This window comes from Jaculus jaculus, chromosome 1 (assembly GCF_020740685.1).
Source record: "Jaculus jaculus isolate mJacJac1 chromosome 1, mJacJac1.mat.Y.cur, whole genome shotgun sequence".
Classification (NCBI taxonomy): domain Eukaryota; kingdom Metazoa; phylum Chordata; class Mammalia; order Rodentia; family Dipodidae; genus Jaculus; species Jaculus jaculus.
In genome coordinates, this window is record NC_059102.1 from 272,451,928 (window position 1) to 272,471,432 (window position 19,505).

Sequence of the window (19,505 nt, forward strand, 5' to 3'; positions counted from 1 at the left end):
TCCCACCAGGCTCACCTGGTCCCTGTCAGACCTTCTGAAGTCTGGGAAAAACCAGGGGCTGGAGACACCTGGACATGTTATGCTTCTAGGCCTCAGTTTCCTTCTGGGAAAAATGAGCCAGTTCCACTGGGGTCCCTGAGATCACCTGAGAACTTATGCGGGGGCATCCATCCCTAGGGGATCAGATTAAACACAAGTCTGATTCTGAGTCCAGAATAGACCCCAAGGGCTGCCTGGACCTCCACCCTTCCCACCCCCATGAATTATGAGGTCTTAGGGGACAGGAATTGATATTGGCTGGAACAGAAGTCCTGAAATACACAGACATCTGGGAGTGCCCCAGGCGAACAGCTGGCCCACCTGCTTTAGGGTGTGGCCTGAGCTGAATGGCTTTTTGAAGTTAAGTTCCATGCAATTCTCAGGACCAGTCTTGGGCCTGGCTTCCGGAACCTGTACCAACTGACCTACAGGAATGTGAGTGTCAGCAAGAAGGCCAGAGAAGGCTGAGGTTTGGGCTGGCCCTCTCTCCTGTCCCTGCTGGCTAAAGCCAGAACCTTCCTGCCTGTCTCTTCTCCATCCCCAAAATGATGCCATCCTGCCTGTGGTTGGTTTTGTCACCGTGCCTTGAGGATTCCTACTTCAGAAGGGACCCAGTCTTCCTGAAGAAGGCCCATGGGTGTGGGGTGGTGAAGGCGAGGGGCTCTCATGGCCTTCCAAGCCAGTGCAGCTGTGTGTTTGGCAGTAGGGGAGCTGCGTGGACTAATGAGTGGGTGTACACCTGCAGGAATGCATGTGGGGGGTGAGTGTGCAGCGTGTGTAATGTGTCAGTGGCTGTGGGCAGGCTGACAGTGCAGAGGGAGAGGGGGTGGCAGCTTCCGAGGCAATACTGGGGAGGCCCTCACCCAGCAGCAGCCTCCCCCACCCTGGATTCCAGCCCTGGGGTCTCCCAGGGGAGCTTAACCTACCTGGGCCTCATTGGAGCTGCTCCTGGGGCAGGAAAGGGAACTCAATGGGGCTCAGAGGCTGCTGCACCTGCCTGGCCCCAGCCTGGGACTGATTCCAGCTCTCCTCTCTGCAGATTTTCCGCCGGGCAGATAAAAATGGTGAGTTTCCTCTTGGGCTATCCACCGTGCCACAGCACTCCTGTCCTGATGCTTCATGAGGAAGGGTCAGAGCACAGTTAAGAGCCCAGGGTCTTGAAGTTCAAAGGCCAAGCCCTAGCATTTCTCTGTGCCCCGGTTTCTCACCAGTAAACTGGGGTGACAGTATTTTCCCTGTGTACTGCCCAGGACTTTGGGGAAAAGCCTAGGAGATGGGGTGACAGACACTCAAAGAAAGCCAGCAAGTATTGTTGCGGTTGGTACGTGTTCATTCATGGAAGAAATATTCCTGAGGCCCTGACCAGGGCTGGCGACAGGGGCAGGAACCACAGCTGTCACTTGCCCCAGCAGCCTCAGTTGGTTTCCCAAGTGGGCTTAGGTTGAAGGTGGCATCTCTGGCCTTGCCCAGCTCCTCTTTTGTCACCGGGAGCCACTATGAATTGCTCTGTGTGGCTGGTGGGGTATAGTGGAGGGCGGGCACCCGGGTCCAGGCTGGCATCAGTGCAGGGCTGACCCCTTCCTCCCTGCCCTCTCCTGAAAAGTGCTGCCCTCCTCCAGCCCTGCACATGAGGGAGCAACTGCAGTTGCCCCGTGGCTCACAGGGATGTGGGAAGATGAAATGGCCTCGAAAGCCTAGTGTTTAAAGTGTGCAAAGTGAACAGGAAGGGGTCCGTGCCAACCCTGTATCTCTGGAGTGTCAGTCACCAGTGGGCCTGGGACTGCGCCTCTGCTAGCCCCCCAGCCCCGCTCCCTCAGGTTGGGTCTTTGCAGGTTAGACGGGCTTGTTCCCAGTTGTTAGCTCACTCCCAGCACGCGCCAGGTCCTCTGTCAGTGTGTGCAGAGACTCAGTTAAAAGCTCACTGGTCCTTGTGAGGCCATGACGTGTGGCAGCTATGCCTATGTCCTCGAACACTGAACTCTGGTGCCCTGTGTGGCTACTGTATACCCCCAGCTATGCTGGGCTTTCCATCTCTGCAGGAGCCACCACTTCTGCACATGTGTAATGGGGTGGCACTCTGGACTCCAGTCAGAGGGTTGTCCCGTTGCTAACCCCATCCACCCTGTCAGAGGCCATGTTTCCCCCCCACACACCAAGTACAGCTGCAGAGACCCTTGGTTTCATTCCTACAGCCCCCAAGAGGTCAGGCTCTTCCTCTTCCCTGAGCCTTTACTCTTCCCTGCTATGGCAGCCGTGTGGCTGCGGGGAGTTGTCCCCAGAGTGAGTGTGAGTGTGAGCTTCCCAGTCTGGGCTAGGGGAGGAGAGAGTAGGCACCTGGAGTCCCACCGCCTGGCTGAGCTGCATGCAGTTCTGTGACCTCAGGCAAGTCGCCACACCCTGGGGACCTCTGTTTCCCCATCTGTAAATGGAGAGAATGCCAGCCCAGATGGCCCAGAGGTGTCTGAGCAGAGGACCTTCAGCTCAGTGCACTGTAAGAACTCAGTAAGCCTTTGCATCAACCAACAGGCCTGAAATGACCTGGAGACCTGCAGTCCGCGGGCAGGGGCTCCTGTGGAGTCTGAGCCCCTATTAGGCATCCAGTTCTGGGATCTACCACTCCCCCTTCCACTAGATGACAACCAGGCTGGCAGTGGGCAGTGGGCAGTGTGCAAATGAGGTTCCAAACAGAGAGTGGGAATGGGCCAGCCCAGAAGTAAGTGTGTGTGGCAGAGTGGGCCAGGATGCAGGCCCAGATAGATCCGGCTCAAGAAAAGCCCCTGCTATCCTGGCCCAGGCATCTGCAGGAAGGCTGGGGAGGAAGCCCAGGAGAGTGAGAGATGGTTCTATGGTCTCTGCTTGAGACCCCTGCTACAGTTGGGGAACCAGCCTGTTATGGGAGCTCCTGTGATGAGGACCAACTTGGGTACAGTCGATATAGGGAAGCTGGTCCCAGTATCCCAGGGGAAGACTAGAATGAGAGGCCTAACTGACAGCCCAGGGGAGCACCCAAGAACAGTGACGTGTAACAGCTGGCAGAGGGTGAGGGCCAGACAGCATTTCCCTCCAGGGACACAATGCTAAGTCTCTTGGTGTTTGAAAGGTCACTGCAGCAGAGTGGGCTTGTGCTCATTAGCAGTGCCACCTGCAAACGGTGGGCCACACGAGTCACTGGTGGAAGCAGAGAGGCCAGGCCTGCTTGGCTCATCTAATTGGACCAGAGGCTAGGTGGGGGATATATTCCCCTCATTAGCTGATAGAGGCTTATTAAGTCTGTGGTCATCTTCAAGGTAAATGTCAGAAGGCTTGTGATCAGGGGACCTGAAAGCCCTGTGTACCTGATGCCTGTTTTCCTTGGGTGCTGGGCCTTGCTGGTGGGATACCCCTGCTGTGTCTAGGACAGACATGACTAATTAATCACAGCACACATCCATGAGTTCTGGTTTGGCCTCTGCTCCTCCATGCAGCCTCGTTTGCTGATGCAAGATAGAACCACTAACTACCCTTCACCAAAAGGATTGGGGACAGAACTGGTATCCACTATATGCCACAAGACCCTACTCTGAGCCAGGCTAAGCATCTGGCCCACACCTACAGCTTACTTCATGGATGGATACAGTAGAAGAGACCCAGAGCTAGAACCCAGGGCCAGGGTTGAGGGTGATTCACTGAAAAGGGCCATCTCAGCGTATATTCTGGTGGGCCATCAAGTTGCTGTATCTGGCTCTTCTTACTGGTGGTGTTAGGTTGGACATATTGCTAGCACTGGTCTTCCAGGTGATCGTGAGAGACACACAAGGAAGATTGCTTGGCAAGAAGCAGAATGTCCCATGCTCTGTAAACCAGCTCTCACGGCTGGTTCTGGATCTCCTGTCCACAGGCCTCTATCTGCCATCAGGAAGCTAGCCAGCTGCTGTTCTGGGAACTGGCTGTGGGCCAGTGAGCAGCAGCTATGGTTCTATGGTTCTATTGGGCTGGGAGGCAGCGGTGACTCCAGGTGTGACTGGCAGGCCTGCCTGGGCTGGGGTCTGTCTGCAGGGGGAGCTGGGAGGCTCTTCTCGCTGCAGACACCAGCTGCCCTGCCCCCTGCCTGTCACTGCAGATGATGGTAAACTGTCCTTGGAGGAATTCCAGCTCTTCTTCGCAGATGGTGTCCTCAATGAGAAGGAGCTTGAGGACCTCTTCCACACCATCGACTCAGACAACACCAAGTGAGCCCAGGGCCAGTGGGGTGTGGGGGCCCCTCTCTCCTTCACTGTGACAAGTCTCCAGTTTGGGGTTTTGTTTTGTTTGGAGGTGCTGGGAGTTAAACCTAAGACCTTATATATATTAGGCAAGTGCTTTATCAACCGAACTATTTTCCCAGCCTCAAGCCTTCAGGTTTTGGTCCCCTATGCGGTGAAGAGGCTTAGAACCCCACCCCTGGCTCATTCATTGCAAAAGTCAGACCAGTTTGGCCCTCACTGCCAGGCTAAGGGAGGAGATGATGTGTCAGTCCTGCGTGGGTGACTTGTAATTGGTCTTCTTTGAGCCACCGTGGCTAAGCAAGGAGAAACCTTGGTGTACTCACTATGCACAGGACTCAGTGACAGTGGGGTGTTGGCAGTGACTCTGTCCTGTCTCCACCTAGTCCCAACCTCAGCTCTACCTCAGTGCCTCCTAAGATCCTGACCCCATGTTGAGCTCTGTCTGAACATAGACCCCATCCCAAGCCAACCTGTAATGAGTATGCATTCCAATTCTAGCCTGAACCCCACTTCTGCCTCCAAGGTGAATTGAACCTTTGCTCCAACCTGGTCATGACCTTGACCTGCACCTCAGACTCCAGCAGACATCTGGATTGCCCTTCTCTAGAGCTAGTGTAGCACACTGCCACTTACACTCACCAGCCCTTCACCCTTCTCTGCTCATCTCTTTTGATCCCCAAACAGGGTCTCCCGAACCTTGCTTTCAGGGGTTGAGAGCTGCCTACCTGGTCACCTTCCTTAAGGCCCACTAAGGTGGTAAGGACCAGAGTTTTTGGAGGTGCTAGGCCAGGAAGGATCCTTTGAGCCCTCTTCAAGACTAGTTCGAAGTGGTCTGAGCAGAGTTGCTACTAAGCCAGTTTGCAAGGGACCTAGTATAGCGGTAGCCTGGAGCCAAGGCAGAGGACTCATGGGACAACTTTGAGAACAGTGACTGGGTAGCAGTGGCTCCAGGCCTTTCACCAGGTGGAGGACACTGTCTCCAGGGCACATAGGATCTCTGAGCTACTCCTGCAGCCTCTGGGCACCTGAGGAGTTATGCATTCTCACAGGGTCCCTCAGGTGTCCAGCCAGCTGGGTGAGTGAGGTCCAGCTGTGCTGTGAGAGGTTGATCTGGAGGAGCTGAGGGCCAGAGCAGAATACCAGGTGGACCCACCTTAGGGAAGGTCAAAACTCCAAAGACCTTAATGATTCTTTTAAACAGTTCCCAAAATAGGAGCTACAGATATCAGCCCCTTGGATTGCTGACCAGGCTTCGAGATCCCTAAAATTCCCGCAGACAGGAAAGATCCATACAATGCTACTTAAGCACAATTCCAGGGCTGCTCTCTGCTAGGCTTGTCACTGTAAACCAGAGGAATCTGCAAGGTAGTGCTCTGAGCCTTGGAGACCACCCTTAGGGGCTGGAAGTCTCTCTCACCTAGATGTGCATTGTTGAACATGGGGGTCAGCCAAGTACTGTGCTAGGCCAGAGGAGGGGCTGGGCCCACAAAGGGGAAGGGCATCACAACCCCCACACACCCTGCCTGATCCTTTTCTGCTGCAGTGTCTGCCTTTAGAGTTGTGTGTGTGTCGTCCCCCCACAGCCCCAAAACAGTTGGGCTTCTCCTATAGGAATGGATGGACAGGACTAGGAGAACGAGGAGACTGTCCTAGAGTCCCGGGAATCCCTGGATGTAGCCGGCAGTGATGTCCCAGGAGGCATAGTGGTAGCATGAGTTTCGAAAGCCTGTCCTATTCATAGCCCCACCCTCCAGCCCAGACCCATTTGGGTCCCATCTATTCATGATGCGGTAGTCTGCAGACTTTAAGAGAAACAGAACTGGGCAGCTTGGTGTGGGGACACAAGCCTGAAACCTCATCACTCAGGAGACTGAGTCAGGAGGATCATGACTTTGAGGCTAGCCTGGGCTACAGAGTGAAACCCTGTCTCAAAAAAACAACAAACAGAAAAGAACTTGAGAGGGAGGCAGACAGGTGGTCTCTGCTATTCCTTCTTATAAAAAAGCTCAGGATGGAGAGAGAGGGGCACTGCAAATGTTTTATGAACCTGCAGAGCTATGTACCCGGGTGGGGCAGGAACAGGCCTGATGAAACCCTCTCTGTCTCCCCCTCCCTCTCTCTGCAGCCATGTGGATACAAAGGAACTGTGTGGTAGGTGCCTGGCTTTGCAGCCACTATAATGGGGTTCAAGGATGGGACTGGAGAAAAAAATTCCCAGGAGGGAGCAGCAATGTGGGACCCAGGTGGGGTTGATGGGAGGACCCAGGGGGTACAGAGGGGAAAAAGAGCCCTGATCTTTGCAACTTACTTCCTCAGATTACTTTGTGGACCACATGGGGGACTACGAGGATGTCCTGGCCTCCCTGGAGACCTTGAACCACTCTGTCCTGAAAGCCATGGGCTACACCAAGAAGGTCAGCAGGTGTGAGTGGTGCCCTTAAGGGGCCAGGGTCTGAGTGCTGGTTGGTTCTACTTTTTCTGGGCATTGTGGCCAACAGTGTGTAGCTTTATGGTGATCAGTACTGGGGACTCCTCGAGGGAGCTGACTGTGACATGAGTAAGAGCAGCTTCATGGGCCGCCCTGTCCAGTGGAGTCTGTCTGCATCGAAGTGTGAGGTCTTTCCCGGAGGCGAGCCTGGTTCTGAGGTCCTTGGTGCTGTAGTGGGCCTCTCCTGCCGTCCCCTTGCAAGCTTAGGAGACAAGGATTCATGCATATGAAGTCGATCCGAGAGTTCAGTGGTGCCTTTTGTTGCCAGGGGAGGGGGAGGAAGGGTGAAGGCTGACCTGGAATTCTCTGTGTAGTCTCAGAGTGCTCTCAAACTCAGGGCAATCCTCCTACCTCTGCCTCCTGAGTGCTGGGACTAAAGGTATGTGCCACCATGTCCAGATTAATAGTATCTTTTGGGAGCAGTTGGTGAGGCAAGAGCCATAAGCAAAGTAATAGAAGTACAAGGACTAGGCTGCATATTCTAGAGAAAGGACTCTGGGCACCAAACGGTCATGCACACTGGAGGGACCTTAGCTGATCCCGTCACTGAAGGACTGAAGTCTTACTTTCTGTGTGATGGGAGCATCCATCTTCCAGGCCTCAGCTGTTTAGAAGAGGGAGGTCTAAATGGCTGAGCACAGGCCAGTGCTAAGTAAAGCGGGGCGGGGGGGGGGGGTGCTTTTCTCTATTCAGCTCCTACCTGCGTTAGTAGTAAGACCACAGATTGGAGACCCCTTCCTGCCACGTACCCAAACACTGCCAGCTCTGACCCCAAGCCTCCAACCCATCTACACTGCCATTTCTGTTTTAGCATTGCACTGTTGGGAATTTTGCTATTTAAAGGGATTTTAAGACCGTGGAAGAGCCATGCACGGAGGTGTCCATCTTTGCAGAATTTTGCTTACGACGCTGAGGTGGCATGGTGGCCAGTGCGGACACAGTGCACAAGGCAAAGGCCTCCGCCCCGCTCTGCTCTCAGCAATTGGCACAAGGGGCTCCGTATGCCCGGGGAGGGGACACTGCGCTATGATGCCCTCCTTGGCTTCACTCTGGGCTATTTCCTTGCAAGGCTGTAACAAGGCTGTGGTCCCAGCCAATGTTGCTGCGTGCTCTTGAATTCTGCAGAAATTGAGCTTAAGAGGTGGGGGAGATGATTCAGCAGTTAAGACGTTTTCCTACAAAGCCTAATGACCCAGGTTTGATTCCCCAGTGCCCACATAAAGCCAGATATTCAAGGTGGTGCATGCATCTGGAGTTTGTTTGAAGTGGTTAGAGGCCCTGGAGTGCCCACTCTATCTGCCCCCCTCAAATAAATAAATAAAATACAAAAAAAAAGTTTAAGAAATTGAGCTGAAATCTCCATGAAGAAGAGGGTCTTAATCCGTATTCCCCTCCCCAAGAACACAGCCCAGATTAGCGGGGGTTCTGCGAGGCTCCTGCGGAGCTGCATCAGGTGGTCAGTGGTGGGGTTTCAGGGAGTGACCGAGCGTCTTTGCAGAGCTGGACAATGCAGGCTCGTAGCTGTTTTCCATGCGTAGCTCTAAACTGGCATGTGGGCCAAAAGGCAGTTCGATGGTTATTTTTAATGCTTTCCTTATGTCCATCGATGTTAGCTGACCACTTTGCTTTTGGTACTCAGCCATGGCCTATGTGGTTAACTAGTTTCATTCCCTGCTGACGTGGCTAATGTGGGCTCCTCCTGTGGCTCTGTTGTGTGTGACATCTTCCACAGATTCTAGCGCACCGTAGTGACACCAGGCAACCCCATCTGGCTCCCAATGTCACGTGCATCTCTAGCATTTCTCCACTAATGATAATATTAATACCAGTTCTTATTTTAGAAGCCTCTTCAGCCTGTTGAAGAAGTATTTTTGTCTTCCCTGTGCTCAGTTTTTTCTTGGGTGGTGGTAGGGAATTGGCTCACATGCCTTTTTTTGTTATTGTTGTTGTTCAAATGATCTGCAATGATTTTGCTTTAGCTATCAATGGGTGGATTCTAATTTTAGATTGCCTCATATCAAACAATCCACAGCGCCTTGTGATAAACCCTCACTGGAGTGCTGTTCTTTTCTCATCTCTCACTTAGTTCCTGTCACCACTAAGTGTTTTCTCTCCCTGTCAGGAACTGAGATGGGATGGTGATTTGGGAAGAAAATTGTGAATGTCTCCTATGTGTGATTTAGCATTGCTAATATGGAAGCATTGTTCTATTCAAAAATAGGATTTATGGGCTGGAGAGATGGCTTAGTGGTTAAGCGCTTGCCTGTGAAGTGTAAGGACCCAGGTTCGAGCCTCGATTCCCCAGGACCCATGTTAGCCAGATGCACAAAGGGGCACACACATCTGGAGTTCGTTTGCAGTGGCTGGAAGCCCTGGCATGCCCATTCTCTCTTTCTCTGTCTTCACTCTCAAATAAATAAATAAAAATAAACAAAAATAGAATTTATCCATAGCTCTTGGGCCAAGGGGTTAAACAAGGCAAGGACAATTTTTAATAGGTATTTTTAAATTTTTATTTATTTATTTACTTGCATGTGTGTGTGTGTGTGTGTGTGTGTGTGTGTGTACATGCATCTGCGCATGTGCACAAGCCAGGATTCCTTGCTGCTGTACAGGAATGTGCAGCCAGCCTTATGTGGGTGGCTGGGGAATTGAACCCCTAGCAGACTTTACAAGCAAGTACCTTTAGCCACTGAGATATCTCCCAGCCCCTTTAATAGGTATTTTAAGGCTAACCCTAGCTTTAGTCTTTATCTCTTTTTTGCATGTTTATTTTAGTATATTCTTAAAATGGTCCTGGACTTGTTTAGTTTGATGATCAATTATGCACACTGTGTTCTTATGATTATTTTAAAAGTATGTAACATCATTTGACAGAGGCAGGTACTTAATACTCAAAAGTACAAGCTCAAGGTAGTGAGAGTGAGTGTTACAACTCCCATCTCATCTTAAATTTTATCCCATTTTCTCCCCCACCCCCCACCTTGGTTTTTGGCTTATGAGACAGAATCTCAAGGTGTAGCTCAGGCCGCCTTGGAAGTTGCAATCCTCCTATCTCAACTTCCTGAATACTGTGGTTACGGGCATGTGTCTCCCATCACTTGCAGCTATTGCCTACATTTTAAAATCTTGCACTTGACAGTTTTGTCTGCTTTAATTTAGCTGTGTCTAATAAGTAACAGCCCCTGACAGTTATCTTACCCTTGTGTTATATTTTCTAATTTATTTTAGCTTTTATCATTACAGCCTTCTTTCCCCTGTTGCCTTAGGTTTATTGTGCTGTTCTTTTTCATGTGTGAAGTGTTAAGCTTTTGTTTAATAAAAAAGTTTGAAAATTTAAAAACTACCCTGTGGCATTTCCCCAGCCCCTTCAATGGTGCTCCTCCTGTGGCTGTGTTGTGTGTGAGGCTGTCATTCCCTTCTCACTCACATGTCCATTCGCTGCATTGTGATAATGCCAGGAGACCAATGGTTCCTTTTCCATTGCAGCATGTGTAGACAGCCTCCATCATATGACATTCTATTTGTCTTTACAACTGACTCATGATTGCCAAGGAAGGAGTATGCAGATAATACTTACAGAATATCAAATCTGAAAAACAGTTAACCTTTCTTTGTTATGAAATATATGCAGTTAAAACACAGTTCTTGGGCTGGAGAGATGGCTTAGCAGTTAAGATGCTTGCCTGTGAAGCCAAAGGACCCAGGTTCGATTCCCCAGGACCCACATAAGCCACATGCACAGGGTGGCACATGTGTCTGGAGTTCGTTTACAGTGGCTGAAGGCCCTAGTGTACCCAGTCTCCCTCCCTCCTTCCCTACCTATCTCCTTCCTTCTCTCCTTCTCTCTCTGTCAAATAAAATTTTTTTTTAAATTTAAAAAACACAGTTCTTAATAAAATAAAACCAGGGAGGTTGAAGGCACTTGCTAGCAAAGCCTGATGGCCCAGGTTCAATTCCCCAATACCCACGTGAAGCCGGAAACACAAAGTGGTGCATGCATCTGGAATGTGTTTGCAATGGCAGGAGACCCTGGTGTGCTCATTTCCTCTCTCTCTTATTTTCTGTCTCTATCTCCCTCTTTCTCTCCCACTTCCATTCTGTCTCTCCTTGCAAATAAATAAAAATATAACAAAAATTAAAAAAAAGAAGCCAAGCATGGTGGCACACACCTTTAATCCCAGCACTCGGGAGGCAAAGGTAAGCAGATCACCATGAATTTAAGGCCAGCTTGGGACTACGTACTGAACTCCAGGTCAGCCTGGGCTAGAGTGAAACCCTACCTCAAATTTTTTTTTAATTTTAATATATTTATGAGAAAAAGACAGAGATAAAGAGAAAATGGGCAACACCAGGCTCTCTAGCCACTACATAGGAACTCCATACACATGTGCCCCCTGTGCATCTGGCTTACATGGGTCTTAGGGAATCAAACCCAGGTCCTTAGGCTTTGCAGGCAAATGCTGTAACTGCTAAGCCATTTCCCCAGTTCCCCCCAAGTTTTTTAAAAAGGTAAAGTCATGGGCTGGAGAGATGGCTTAGCAGTTAAGGTGCTTGCCTATGAAGCCTAAGGACTCATGTTTGACTTTCCAGATCCCATGTAAGCCAGATGCACAAAGGTAAGGCAAGCACAAGATTGCATATGCCCAGTAGGTGGTGCAAGTGTCTGGAGTACAAATGCACTGGCTAAGGTCCTGGTGTGCCAGTTCTCTCTTCTCTCCCTCTGTCTGTCTGTCTGTCTGTCTCTCTTTCTCTCTCTCTCTCTCTCCAAAATAAAAAAAAAAATTAAAATTAAAAACAGATAAAGTGGGCTGGAGAAATGGCTTAGCGGTTAAGCGCTTGCCTGTGAAGCCTAAGGACCCCGGTTCGAGGCTCGGTTCCCCAGGTCCCATGTTAGCCAGATGCACAAGGGGGCGCACACGTCTGGAGTTCATTTGCAGAGGCTGGAGGCCCTGGCGCGCCCATTCTCTCTCTCTCCCTCTATCTGTCTTTCTCTCTGTGTCTGTCGCTCTCAAATAAATAAATAAATAATTTTAAAAAAAAAACAGATAAAGTCACTGGGACTGAAGAGATGGCTTAGCAGTTAAGACACTTGTCTGTGTCAAGCCTAAGGACCCAGGTTCAATTCTAAAGTACCCACATAAGCCAGATGCACATGGTGGCACATGCATCTGGAGTTCATTTGCAGTGGCTAGAGACCCTGGTGTGCACCCATTCTCTCTTTCTATCTGCCTCTCTCTTAACAAAATAAAAATAAAGAATTTTTTAAAAAAAGGTAAAATTATGGTTTTTTTCTATAGGTATTTGTTGCAGTTATGTTCGCATTGCTGGTAGACATCACCCAACCAAGAGCAGCTTGTGTGGAGAAAAGGAGGTTTATTTTGGCTTACAGGCTTGAGGGGAAGCTCCATGATGGCAGGGGGAAATGATGGCATGAGCAGAAAGTGGACATCACCCCCTGGCCAACATAAAGTGGCCAATAGCAACAGGAGAGTGTGCCAAACACTAGCATGGGGAAACTGGCTATAAAACCCATAAGCCCACCCCCAACAATACACTGCCTCCAGGAGGCTTTAATTTTCAGTTGCCATCAGCTGGGAACCTAGCATTCAGAACACCAGTTTATGGGGGACACCTGACTCAAACCACCACAGTATTAAAATGCACATGCCTCAGGTTTCCTTTAAGTGAAGAGGAACATTCAAAGAACACATGCATGTATGTACATTTTTATGGGCAACTGGGAATTCTGAAAGGAATTTTTGAAAAAAATACAAATCTGGTCTCTATCCCAAAGTTAGCAGCACTTGTATTTGGACAAAATTCACAGGCATTTCTGTGAATTAAAATCACTGCATTGGTGACCCACAATCCTCATGGGGATGACCTGCATCCTCAATGAGGAGGTCCCCTTTGGAAAAAGAATAAGGATGAGGGTAAGGAAGGTACCAACATGTATTGTTTACATACTAAGTACATCCATAACTAATAAAAATAAATTTTAAAAAATTAACCATAAAAAATCACTGCAAGCTGGGTGTGGTGGCGCACGCCTTTAATCTCAGCACTAGGGAGGCAAAGGTAGGAGGATCACCATGAGTTCGAGGCCACCCTGAGACTACATAGTTAATTCCAGGTCAGGCTTAACCAGAGTGAGACCCTACCTTTAAAAAAAAATCATTGCATTGAGGAGCTGGAGAGATGACCCAGTGGTTAAGGCACTTGCCTCTAAAGTCTAACAACCAGGGTTCAATTCCCTACTGCCCACATAAAGCCAGATGCACAAAATGGCTCATGTATCCGAAGCTCATTTGCAGTGGCTGGAAGCCCTGCTGTACCCATTCTTTCCATCTGTCTGTCTTCTCTCTCCCTCTACTCACAAATAAATTAAAAAGTTTAAAAAATTTACTCAATGTCCATTGTGGAAGAGGTGGCAGAAAGAATGCAAGAGCCAAAGGAAAGGTAGGACTCCTTATAATGAACTCTTCCAGACACACAATGGCCTGGATGCCCATGGCCTCGCGGTGCTTGGCACTACCTACACAAGACCCTCATAAAAGGATGAAAAGATGATGACATAAAAATAAAAGAGAGACTAGGGCTGGAGAGATTGCTTAGTGGTTAAGGTGCTTGCCTACAAAGCCAAAGGACCCAGGTTCAATTCCCTAGGACCCACGTAAGCCAAATGCACAAGGTGGTGCACACATCTAGAGTTCGTTTGCAGTGGCTGGAGGCCCTGGTGTGCCCATTCTTTCCTCTCTCTCTCTCTCTCTCTCTCTCTCTCTCTAAAATAATTAAAAACAAAACTTTTAAAAATTAAATAAAAGAGACTAATTGAGAGGAGGAGGGGACATGATAAAGAGAGGAGTTGCAAAGGGGAAAGTGAGGGGGAGGGAACTATGGTTTATTGTCTATAATTATGGAAGTTGACAATTTTTTAAAACTTTCTTTAAAAACCACTACATTGGGCTGGAGAGATGGCTTAGCGGTTAAGCGCTTGCCTGTGAAGCCTAAGGACCCCGGTTCGAGGCTCGGTTCCCCAGGTCCCACGTTAGCCAGATGCGCAAGGGGGCGCACACGTCTGGAGTTCGTTTGCAGAGGCTGGAAGCCCTGGTGCGCCCATTCTCTCTCTCTCCCTCTATCTGTCTTTCTCTCTGTGTCTGTCGCTCTCAAATAAATAAATAAATAAATATTTTTTAAAAAAAACCACTACATTGTTATCAGTTTTTTTCATTTGTAGTAGAGTCTTAAAAGTAGCTCCAAAACAAGGGAAAGGCTTAGATTTCAGAAAAGTGACTGAAGAGTGCAGGGACATTTAATTGTATATTTCTATTGTTTGTTGTATATTTTAACCATGTTTGTTGATGCCTATTGACATTGGTTATAATTTCCTAATATAAAATAGTAGGTATTCAACAATGCATCATTTAGAAAGCACATTATAAAGAAAAAGGTTCAAATCACTTCTGGTCCCAGTAACCCAAACTACAGTAAACATTTTAGTGTATTAATCTTGTCTTGTTCATGTGTGTTCCTTTCATATTTTTCTCATTCTGTTAGAAAGAAATGGTTTCCTGCTCCTTCACCTTATATTTTGATACCTTTCCCATGTCATTTATTCAAAAGCATCATGTTAAACATTCCTATTCAAATTTCTTTATTCTTCATCTAGGGTTGGGCATACTGGTTTTTTCCCCAAGTCTTTTTCACTATTATAATAATACTGTAGCTGGTATCCTGGAACATACCTATTTGTTTACACTGTGTTCTGTTTCTGAAATGGAGATGATCATAATTGGAGAATTTCTGGGCTAAAAATAGGGACAAGCAGGTGTGGTCATACATGTCTATAATCCCAGCAATTTGGAAGACAAGGCGGGAGGATCTTAAGCTCTAGGCTGCGCTGCATAGTAAGACCATGTCTCAAAAAAGAAAAATAGGGGCTGTAGAGATAGCTTACTGGTTAAGGCCCTTGCAAAACCAAAGGACCCCGAGCTAGGTTTAATTCCCCAGTATCTACATAAAGCCAGATACACAAGGTGGCACATGTGTCTGGAGTTCATTTGCAGTGGCTAGAGGCCCTAGCATGCCAATTCTCTCCTTCTCTATCTGACCTCACCCCCTTAAATAAATAAAAAGATTTAAAAAAAAGAAAAATAGAACATGAATAGTTTAAGGCTCTCAGATCCAGCAGCACTGCTTTGTATGATAGCGGGCTGCCTATAGCCATATCCGTGGCTGTATACTCTCAAGATCTTGATGGTTAAATAACATTACATCCTGGTTACGTGTTATGCCTTTGTCATTGTATTCCTAGCCTCGTTATCCTCTGTAATTTTTCTCATTTTAATCCTAGCTTGATCATGATGTTGTAGCTGGTCCTTCTTGTCCATGTGGACATGTGTGGCTGCAGAACCTTCCCACAAGCTTGTCTTTGCAAGTCCTTTGCTGTTTCCAGGGAGGCGTGCCCCACCTGGATCTTGTTTAATCAACCCTGGACCGATGTCTTTACCTGGGGGTTCTGGTTGCCTTTCTTCATCATGAATGCTACTGGCTATCATCTTTCATTCTTCCCATTTTTAATCTTTCTTCATTCTCTTTTACAATTTTTTTCCTTTTGATGATCTGGTTGCTTCATTAACTATATGACTTAGAAGGTGAAAAAAATTCATTGCCATTTTGCTAATGACTTCTAAAAATCTTTGTAAACACTTTTAAATATTTATTTGTTTGTTTGTTTGTTTATTATTTGAGAGAGAGAGGAAAAAGAAGCAGAGAGAGAGAGAGAGAGAGAGAGAATGGGCATGCCAGGGCCTCCAGCACCTGCAAGCGAGCTCCAAAAACATGTGCCACCTTGGGCATCTGGCTTACATGTATCCTAGGGAATCAAACCTGGGTCCTTTGACTTTTTAGGCAAGCGCCTTAACTGCTAAGCCATTTCTCCAGCCCCTTGTAAACATTCTTAATCTTGAATTTATTCTTAGCTAATAAAAAGCATTGTTGGCAGGAGAAATGGTTCCATGGTTAAAGGCACTTGCTTGCAAATCCTGACATCCTGGGTTCAAACCCCCAGTACCCACATAAAGCCAACTGCACAAAGTGGCACATGTATCTGGAATTTTCAGTGGCTAAAGGCCTTGGTGTGTCCACACTCTCTCACTCTCACTGTCTCTGCTTGCAAATAAATAATAAACATTGTCTATTCCCTTTGGGAATGAAGGCATGTCTGAGATATAGGGCTGTTCATAGTTTGACCTTCTCCAGTCACTGAAGTTAAAATATTAGTGAATAACGCTTTTATTTCTGTACTTCTGAAATCTCCATGTTTAACTTGAGTAATCACCATTTCTCAGAGTCAAAAACTTCCCTGTTCAAGATTCTAGAATGTTCTTTGCAGAAAATATGCTCATCTGTCAAAATAGAGAGCTTTGCAAGTTTCTGAGCATTTCATCCTGAAAATGAATGACTTGTCCCCTGGGTGTAGAATTTTTCTGTCCCATCCTCCTGGTGGGATGGATAGAGCTGGTCTCTTGGCAAAGTATCAACTGTGGAAGAAAGACAAGGGATTGATAAAAGCTTTCTAGCTCTCCCTGGAAAGGAGTGGGTCTTCTTTGAACTTGACACTTACTGACCCTGACCATCTTTAGTTTACTGCTATAACACTCTTGCTTGATCCCTTTCTAGCAGCTTTTATCTTAGTGTGCAATTTAAGTTTTTTTTACCAAGTTAAGTCATCTTTCCCACTTTGGGTCATTTGCCAGGAGTCATTCACTCACTGGATCTTGGGTGGTGTGAGAGATCTGCTCAGAGGACAGTCAATCCTCTCAATACATCTGACTACCAGGAGCACTTTGGCTAGGATGTTTTCTTGGTCAATGTCTGCCTGCAGGGTCCTGACCTGGTCTTCAGAACAGGGTGTCCAGCTCTGGGCACATCCTTCCCCACTCCCACCTCTACATTGTTCCTTGGACTCTCTGTCTCCCAGCCACATTTCCCAATGTATAATTATTGCTAATTAATTCCCAGTCAGAGTGATGAATGGTTTAATTTGCTTTCCTTGAGAGCCTTGTTTTCCCTTGCCTTGCCAGGGACTGGGCAGAGCTCCAGGGTGCTGGGGAAGATGGCTGGGGAGAGCAGGGACTCCATAGAGGAGGCCAGTGCAGCTCAGAGTCCAAGGCCTAGCACTTCCTCCCCGCCCGCCCTGCCGGCATCACTGCTGTCTCCTCACCCTTGAGTGCCTCCATCAGCAAGTCTTCTCCCCTCTACTATAAAGACTTTTTTTCTTTTTTTTTTTTTTTTTTTTTTTTTGCAGCACCAAAAATCTCCTCAGAAGGGCTGGAGGGATGGCTTAGATGGTCAGGAGTCCTATCACATACCACCTGTAGGAAACCCCCTTCACCCACCTTTCCTCAGCACTTCCCACCTGGCAACGTGTGTCAGCCCCTTACTGCTGCCCCAGCCTCGACCCCAGTGCTGGACCTTGGGTACTTTCCCTAGGAGCTGGTTTAACCCTTTGGGCTACATCTCATTCTCTTCCATGGTCTGTTTGAATGTCAGCATGAAGAACCTGGTCCCAGAGGATTCTCCTTGCCAAAGAGAGGAGGAAGCAGAAGCTGTCTTCTCTGGTACTTGCTTTCTGTTGCAGCAACAGAAACCGTGCCACTAGTCATTGCTGGGGCCACCCTCATGCCCAGTGTCACCATCTCTATTATTACCATCACCATTGTCTTAGTTCCTTTTCTCATTGCTGTGAGAAAATGTCTGAAAGAAGCAACTTAAGGGAGGACGGGTTTATTTTGGCTCATGGCTTGAGGGTGCAATCCACCATGGTGGGGTAAGTGTGGCAGCCGGACTGTGCAGCAGCCGGTCACACTCAGCTTACTATCAGGAAGCAGAGAGGGATGGATGGCTGCTGGGACTCAGCCCGCTTTCTCCTGCTGATTCAGGCTTGCATCCAGGCCATGGGATGGTGCTGCCCACATTCAGGTGGGTCTTCCCTCCTCAATTAACCCTCTCTGGAAATACCCTCACAAACACACCCACAGCTGGTGATTCGAATCCCATCAAGTTGACAATAAAGATTAATATCAGAGCCATCATCATTGTCACCACCACCATCACCATCACCACCGTCTTTATCAAAGAAGCCATAGTTAAGTGTTTGCCATGAGACAGCACTGTGCCAACATTGTTTATCCATTTCATCACTGACTTTGTAAACTGGCTACTCCTGTGGCCCTGTGTGTTAGGGAAGATCCAGATCTGGTCAGGGATGAAACCAGGGCTCCAGCCTTAGCCTCTGAGTTCTGCAGCCGCATTTTCGACACTCTGTGGCCTCAGAGATGGAGGAGGCAGAGAAATACTCTCCACTGCAAAGCAGGCACACTGACCTCAGGCGCTCAAGCTCCTGTGCCTAACCACATCCAAGTTCTTTTCTAACCCCTTCCCTCCCTCTCCAGGTGTACGAAGGCGGGAGCAATGTGGACCAGTTTGTGACTCACTTCCTCCTGAAGGAGACAGCCAATCAGATCCAGTCGCTGCTCAGCTCTGTGGAAAGTGCCGTGGAGGCCATTGAAGAGCAGACCAGCCAGATCCGGTGAGTAAGTGGGACGTAGGTGCGCTGTCCCCTGCCTGCACCAGCCAGATGCTCTGGGCACTTAGGAGCTCAAGTTGTCACACCTCTCTGTGTCCCCATTTCTCCACCTATGATATGGGGACAATCACATACCAAGCTCTTCTCTTTGTGAGGATGGCACAAGACACAGTATAGCCTGGATGTGCCAGCGTGAGGATCCACAGAAACAGCAGGGTATGGCCACATGTGTCTGGAACCCAAATTCTTCAGGGAAGCAGAGGCCCCAGAATCAACAGAGCTAATGAAAAAACAGCAACCTCTGAGATCAGTAAGAGACTCTGGCTTAAATACGAATGGGCGGAAGAGTGACGGAGCAGGACACCAGACATTCCACTCAGGCCACCACAGACAAGTGCACCATGGGCACACCTCCACACACATGCAAAAAAAAAAAAAAGTATGCCCCTGATGTGCAGACAGGTCATTCGTCCACACAGTTAAGACATTGCTTCTGGTCACTACTGAGGTGCAGCTCAGTTGCAATTGGTAGAATGCTTGCCTAGCTTGCAGGAAGCCTTGGTTCCATTCCCAACACCACATAAAACCCAGTGTGTCAGCACATACCTGGAGCCCCAGCACTCAGGAGCTGGGAGCAGGACGGTCAGAAGTCTCAGGTCATGCTCAGCTACATAGTGATTTTGAGGACAACCTAGGACACACGAGACCCTGTCCGGAAAAAAAGAAAAGAAGACATGGTTTCTGAGACTAATGGATCTTGCTATATCCGCAACTCCTTGACCATGAGGAGCCATGTTGTCTGGACCACCTTTTAAAACTGGAAACCAGCTTAGGAAGTGGTATCTTGCTGCACAAAGTGGGAAGCAGTTACTGCATACCAGAAGAGGATGCTCAGAGGGAAGTACCCATTTCTGCCAAGCACCCACGTGGGCTCTGAGGGTGGCCCTCTTTGTCACACAGGAGACAGAGGAGGTACTGAAGGAGGGTGGGACCAAACAGTCCCTCTCAGGACGCCTGAGGAAGCACGGGCAGAACAAAGCTCACAGTGTTGCCCAGTGCTCCTCATGGCCTCACATACCCTGGGGAGCCAAGGACAGCACCGCACCGTGGATGCTGAGCGCCCGGCTCCTGGACCGGAGCA

The 19,505-nt window shown here is 48.6% G+C and overlaps 2 protein-coding genes across 5 annotated transcripts in view; one reads left to right on the forward strand and one right to left on the reverse strand.

Moving 5' to 3' along the window:
- The window catches only part of Necab2 (N-terminal EF-hand calcium binding protein 2), a 31,480-nt gene that overhangs the window by 1,758 nt on the left and 10,217 nt on the right, over positions 1-19,505 (forward strand). Inside the window, exons 2-6 of the mRNA XM_004659480.2 lie at positions 1,079-1,103; positions 4,139-4,247; positions 6,409-6,434; positions 6,600-6,697; positions 18,231-18,367. Of these exons, the coding sequence (XP_004659537.2) occupies positions 1,079-1,103; positions 4,139-4,247; positions 6,409-6,434; positions 6,600-6,697; positions 18,231-18,367 (395 nt within the window). The remainder of the gene's footprint in view (positions 1-1,078; positions 1,104-4,138; positions 4,248-6,408; positions 6,435-6,599; positions 6,698-18,230; positions 18,368-19,505) is intronic.
- The window catches only part of Slc38a8 (solute carrier family 38 member 8), a 38,501-nt gene continuing 35,257 nt past the window's right edge, over positions 16,262-19,505 (reverse strand). For 2 of the 4 annotated variants that reach the window (XM_045142328.1, XM_045142326.1), the window contains exons 11-12: positions 18,971-19,072; positions 17,612-18,644 (exon numbers count right to left, since the gene is read on the reverse strand). In XM_045142328.1, coding sequence (XP_044998263.1) covers positions 18,437-18,644; positions 18,971-19,072 — 310 coding nt within the window. In that variant the 3' untranslated portion in view covers positions 17,612-18,436. Of the gene's footprint in view, positions 16,317-17,611; positions 18,645-18,970; positions 19,073-19,505 lie in introns of those variants that run through there. The other 2 variants (XM_045142329.1, XM_045142327.1) reach the window with 2 other exon arrangements.